This window comes from Mytilus galloprovincialis, chromosome 7, assembly GCF_965363235.1.
Source record: "Mytilus galloprovincialis chromosome 7, xbMytGall1.hap1.1, whole genome shotgun sequence".
In the NCBI taxonomy this organism is placed as follows: Eukaryota; Metazoa; Mollusca; class Bivalvia; order Mytilida; family Mytilidae; genus Mytilus; species Mytilus galloprovincialis.
Genome location: NC_134844.1, coordinates 42,770,566 through 42,777,302, shown reverse-complemented (window position 1 = coordinate 42,777,302; position 6,737 = coordinate 42,770,566). Strand labels below are relative to the sequence as shown.

Sequence of the window (6,737 nt, the reverse complement as noted above, 5' to 3'; positions counted from 1 at the left end):
ACCAAAAACTATTTTAATCTCCATATGGTCCCTTTTCTGAAAGTGGATAAGGGGGAGTGGATTGTAACAGCCCTTGATCATTGTTCTCACGATCAAAGATGCAAATGTGTTTTCCCACGGGTCTTCTAGGTTATTTACAACTTGAATCTGGCTCTTTTTAGGAGTAAAACAAAAAGCAGTGGTAACTCATTGCAAATGAAAGGATACGTATTATAGATGAGCTTGTTATGTTGACTCGTGTTATATATCAAATTTGGACAAGTGCTCAGAATTATAATGCAGTTAACACCTGACTGATTGATTTCTTTTTGAACATTTTCCGATATTTTCAAGATGAATAATCAACAGTTATATGTTTCCCAGGTGAGTCTACAATCATTATGTTCAATTTTATTTGTCTGACGAAGAGAAATAATACGATTTGATATATTGTGCAATATTTTATCATTTCATCAAAAGTTTTCTTTATATTGGAAATGATCACCAGAGTTGTTTTGACCTTTAGAAGTTGACCTCACAGACACCGCTAATGAGTTTACACTCGTGGGAATTTTTCCCACGGTTTTGTATACTTTGTAACAAGTGGTTGATATTTACATGATTAATCATCAACAATTTAAAAGATTGTTTACTTAAATTAAAGGCTGAATTTTAAAGTTTAAATACAAAGGCAATTTTATTTTCAATAGAATAGTTGGACAAATAAAATTTGTTTGCCAAGTCATGCAGTTTTCACAGGAGCTTACAAATTTATAAAATATTAAAAACTTGCATGTATAATTCTGATGAATTAAAATGTAAGAATGTTCTTGTAAGTTTTATGTAAGAAGAAACTTAATAAAAAATGCACACTGTTATTATAAAATATGCAAACTGTTCACATCTTTAGCTAGTGTTATTTTAGTTTGAGGTCACCAAAAAAATGCACTGGTGATCTTTTGCTGAAATGAGTGAAAAAAATGGTTTTAAGGTTTATTCACTCCTTTAGATTGTGTACAACCCACACATTTGCAACTCATTCCGCTTGTACCCTATTATTGTCTTGCTACAACTAAAGTTGCAGAAAGCCAAACATACATGTATGGATAGATTTTTCGAAGAAAATGAAGAAAATTGTCATCTTTTTCAACAATTTTTTCAGAGTTTTGTACTCGAGTAAATTTGATAGGAACTATTATCACATGTCGACATCATTATATTTATAAAGTTGCTTAAAATTTACTATCAGTATATTGATGACTACTTCAAGACCCTGTACCATAGGTTATCATGGTCATGGTTTAGCAACTTTTGAATTAATAATCAATTTTCAATATTAAGTTAGTTTGATAGGAACTTCTTGTCATAGAACATTGATATCTATAATACTAAAATTACGAGGTCCAATTTGTCAGCCGTCATCGGGTAAAAACGACAAATCAAAGAATTCAACTCTATTGTCTATATATAACTAATATAGGACAATGGTGTAGATTAAAAATTACACCACTCTAGACCCTTTTGTTTTCCACATAATTATAAATATTGCCAATAATTAACAAGTTCCGGGTCTAATCCGATACCGATACCAATAGTATATATTCACCTGTTAGATATTACCTTATCTGTACGTTCCGCATTTGACAGGCGCACCACCAAACGGTGTATTTAGGATTTTGCTATATACACGGGTCATAATCAAAGGGCTGACACTACTAAATTCAATTGCCAATGAGACAGAAGAGATCAAATTAGAAAGATGTACAACAACACAACAGAACCAACTGTAAATTAAAAAAATCAATTGGAAATGGCTTGATTCCTCAGATGTAAGAAGTACATGTTCTATCAAAAAGACAAAAGATGCAAAGTACACGTATGAAAGAGTACTTACATACATGTATAGTTGATGAAAGCTAATTACATGTAGTCAAAGTTAATTTCAACTTATTAATATCAAGGATTCTCCTGACTTAAACTAAAAATAAGACTGTTTAAATAAAAAAGTATGTTAATTACAATTGCGGAGGGTATAATGTTTTTGACCCTTTCTTCCGTCAGTCCTGTTTCTTGTCATCACAACTCCTCTCAAACCACACAACAGAATTTCACGAAACCTTTTCAGATAATAAGGACATACTATGTAGTTGTGCATATCGACAGGAAATTGCGATTCAATTTTTTTTCTAGGAGTCACGCCCCTTTGAACTTATTTGCTTCAATGTACTACTGCAACAGTTTGTCATCGCAACTCCTCTCAAACCATGCCACACAACAGAATTTCATGAAACCTTTTCAGATAATATAGACATACTATGTAGATGTGCATATCGACAGGAAATTACGATTCAATTTTTTTTCTAGGAGTTATGCCCCTTTGAACTTATTTACTTTAATGTACTACTGCAACAGTTTGTCATCGCAACTCCTCTCAAACCACACAACCGAATTTCACAAAATCTTTTTATATGAAAAGGACATATTATGTAGTTGTGCATATCGACAGGAAATTACGATTCAATTTTATTTTTAGGAGTTACGCCCCTTTGAACTTATTTGCTTCAATGTACTACTGCAACAGTTTGTCATCTCAACTCTTCTGAAACCACAGAACAGAATTTCATGAAACTTTGTAGATAATAAGGACATACTACGTAGATGTGCATATCAACAGGAAATTACGATTCAATTTTATTTTTAGGAGTTACGCCCCTTTGAACTTATTTGCTTCAATGTACTACTGCAACAGTTTGTCATCGCAACTCCTCTGAAACTACATAACAGAATTTCATGAAACCTTTTCAGATAATAAGGACATACTATGTAGATGTGCATATCGACAGGAAATTGCGATTCAATTTTTTTCTAGGAGTTACGCCTCTTTGAACTTATTTGCTTTAAGATACATTATGTACTACATGTTGTACTTCAACAGTTTGTCATCTCAACTCTTCTGAAACCACAGAACAGAATTTCATGAAACTTTGTAGATAATAAGGACATACTACGTAGATGTGCATATCAACAGGAAATTACGATTCAATTTTTTTTCTAGGAGTTATGCCCCTTTGAACTTATTTGCTTCAATGTACTTCTGCAACAGTTTGTCATCTCAACTCCTCTGAAAACACACAACAGAATTTCATGAAATTTTGTAGATAATAAGGACATACTATGGAGATGTGTATATTGACAGGAAATTATTATTCAGTATTTTTTCTTATACAATTTTTTTTCTTATACTTATTTAATTTCTCCAATGACAATGTGGGGACGTGGGGTATGTGAGTGTGCTCACTAAGGTTCTTTAATTTGTACATGAACATGTATCTAGTATTACAAAATGTATGAAGGTGGTAGCCCTTAAGTCGCAAGCTTGCATGAGCCTTGGCCCTTGGGTAGATTATACACATTGTTTAATCATGTTTAATGTTATATCTATTAGGCAGGCTATGGATACACAATAGAAGCATTGGCAGACCCACATTATGAACACTGCACACCTCAGGCCCAAAATGGACACAGTGGACATTTTACTGATGCAAGATACATGTTACAAAATGATGAAAATTTGTATCAGGGACAAGAAAACGTCTGTTCGACACGTAGAAACCTAAATGGTCATATGGCTCAAGGCGGGTATGAAAATCCCGTAGACTTGTCTAGTAAATTGATCAATGTGAATGGTTATATTAAGAGTGAATCTGTACAAAATGGAGGATATCAACGAGAAAGGACACCCATTATGGGCAGTCATAGGGAACAAGGTCAGTTAAACTCCTTATTGTTATCCATTGTACATTTTGTTATAAATCATAAAAAAAGGACCTTATATCAACAAATGGAAGGTTTTAGTGACCTTGACTGGCTATACATCCCTTGCACCGTCGGTGGACCTTATATAATCTAGTTCAGGAAAGTTTATCCATGAAATGCCTAATTTCAAAAAACTGAAATGATTTTTGGTGTGAAGATTGAAAAAAATGCTTTTTAATCCCTACCACCACAATTGTCTTGCTTTTGATTCATACATTTTTGTTCTCTTCAAACAAGCATTTACACAAGTTGCATGTTTCCACAATATTCAAGAATCTATGTTCTAGTTAAACAGTTATAAGCAAAGGGAGATAACTGAAAAATGTAACCTATTATTATTTTTGTAAAGAATAAAACATAATTGGTCAGTTTATGCAAGGATTTGTATAGTAAGATGTAATGTTATTAGTACAATTAAAAAATTTTGCTTGCATTGATAATTTATAACACACTGGCTAACGTTTCTTTTATGCCTATATCACTGGTGGTAAGCGGATGGTCGTAACTAAAAGTTACGACCATCCGAAGATGGGAGACAACTCTAGGTATAAGTTTTTCTTTTCCGATTTTCGTGCACTAAAAGGTTCATTTGAACCAAACCGCTTGTCTCGTACATACTAGTCGGCAGTCCGGTGATATTAAAACCAAATTTGATGCCTTAAAACATTCCAATTTTCGTAAAATAGTCCTTCAAAAATTCAAGCATGATGGTCGTAACTTTAAATGTGTGATGGTCGTAACTTCAACTATAACATTTTGGATGATGGTCGTAACCGACACAAGATGGTCGTAACTTTGAAAGATGACCGTAACTCGAGTATTTAGACAAACTTTTATTAATGTATTTTAATTGTAAAGGTAATAGACTCAGATGTAATATATGATTTGCTACAAACAATCTTATTTGTTACTCTGGTAATGATATGCAGAAATTAAGCGAGAGAATTATTAAACATACACATTTCTGATGGATTTCAAACGCTCATCATTTAGGAGCAACAGTGAAAACTAATCAACTCGCATTAAGCCAAAAAGTATGTTAGGGTTGAGAATTAATATATTTTTTTCTGTACGTTAAGGCATGAAATTATTAAATGCACGTCTACTCCCTTATATTTGTTTTTAGTGTTTTTATAATTTACGACTTTTTTTTTTTATCTCCAATCATGTCGGCAGATGAAATTATTAAACGCACAATTCTGAACAATCATCTTTAAATCATCTATTGCAGCTCTTATAAGTCTTTGAGTCTTTTTTACTCCTTGACTTTAAATTGTTATTGTCTTATAAACTATTGGCCTTCAAATATTCGTCTTTTGATCGTTCATGAGGAAATAGAATCCACAAATGCACTTCTGAGTCAGGGTTGAGTTCAATATCGTAGCTGCTACGTAGTGCTACGTAGATTTTGACTTTTGAGCATGTAGCTATAGACTAGTTGTTACATAGACATTGATAGCGGCTACGTAGCTGCTACGATTTTGAACTCAACCCAGGAATATTGTTGATATATACTTTACACTGCTGCATGCACTGAATTTAAGAGTAAAATAAAATACTAGTTTGTAGCCAGGCTTAAGCTTGTAGCCAGGATAATGTTACAAGGACTTAGGTCAAACTAAATGTACTGCGGCAACTATTACATACAAATCCCTGTATGCAGGTTGAAATCATGTGTAAGTTATATGTTTACATGGTATGAATGGCTACAAGCTTCTCATGGACTTCGTCATTGGACAGTACTGTGCACCTGATTATCAGCTTGATTTCACCAAACAACAATATGACGTCTAAGCATCCAGGCTAAAAATAAAGCGTATGTTCTTTAACTCAGGTACGGACCTGCGAATTCGCGGGTATGCTCTAGTCTCGATAAAGACCTTCATAACCTATCAATATTTTAAGCTTATTTTGACTCCTTATTAATGCTCTTTCGACTTAATGTATCATTCTTAAATTGAAGATTTTAAAAAATCAACTAGTAGGTACATCCTCAACGTTTATATTTTCAATAGATGCGAATTCCAAACGAAAAAAACTTTCGTGCTTTTTATTTCTAACTAAGAATTATCATAACCAGAGCTGTGTTTCTTTTTTTAAAATGAATTCTCCACTTTTGAGAAATTTACATTGTGAATAAATTTAACCGTTTACATTAATTCAACTATTTGCCTCTTTATTGATTTTATACATAATATTTTCAGAATATATGACTGTTCATTTCATTTTTTATTGTTTCGTTCGATTCGTTCCAATTTTTTTCTTTACAGGTATCCCTCTCTCCATTTAGTTTTTATTATTTGGTGAAAACAACTTCACAAATATATAATATGATATATGATATATTCATATAACAAAAGACACGTTTAGAACTCTTGAATGGTTCGGTACAAGACATTTGAAAAATTTGGAATTTCAAATCGAACTTTAATCAAAATTCCCCAAAAACTAATATTTGAAAACTTTTAAAATTTTTGATTTGATAAGTGTTACACGCATTGAAATTGCTTTATTTTACATTGTATGTAAAAAAAGAAAAAAATCTTCAGAAATACATCATATAAAATACTAGTATTCATATAGTAAAAGAAACGTTTAAAACTCTTGACTTGCCTCATTCGGTCTTATTTATCTTAGTTACGACCATCACAAATTTACGTTACGACCATCCTCAATATTTTTGTTTTTGTAGTTACGACCATCATGCTTGAATTTTTGAATGACTATTTTACGAAAATTGGAATGTTTTAAGGCATCAAATTTGGTTTTAATATCACCGGACTGCCGAATAGTATGTACGAGACAAGCGGTTTGGTTCAAATGAACCTTTTAGTGCACGAAAATCGGAAAAGAAAAACTTATCCCTAGCGTTGTCTCCCATCTCAGGATGGTCGTAACTTTTAGTTACGACCATCCGCTTACCACCAGTGTATATATGTTTA

General features: G+C 32.6%; 1 protein-coding gene across 4 annotated transcripts in view; it reads left to right on the top strand.

Annotated features, from left to right (window-relative positions):
* Positions 1-6,737, top strand: part of LOC143083040 (recombining binding protein suppressor of hairless-like) — a 34,112-nt gene that overhangs the window by 874 nt on the left and 26,501 nt on the right. For 3 of the 4 annotated variants that reach the window (XM_076259169.1, XM_076259172.1, XM_076259171.1), the window contains exons 1-2: positions 81-363; positions 3,425-3,746. In XM_076259169.1, the coding sequence (XP_076115284.1) occupies positions 334-363; positions 3,425-3,746 (352 nt within the window). In that variant the 5' untranslated portion in view covers positions 81-333. Of the gene's footprint in view, positions 1-80; positions 364-3,424; positions 3,747-6,737 lie in introns of those variants that run through there. The other variant, XM_076259170.1, reaches the window with a different exon arrangement.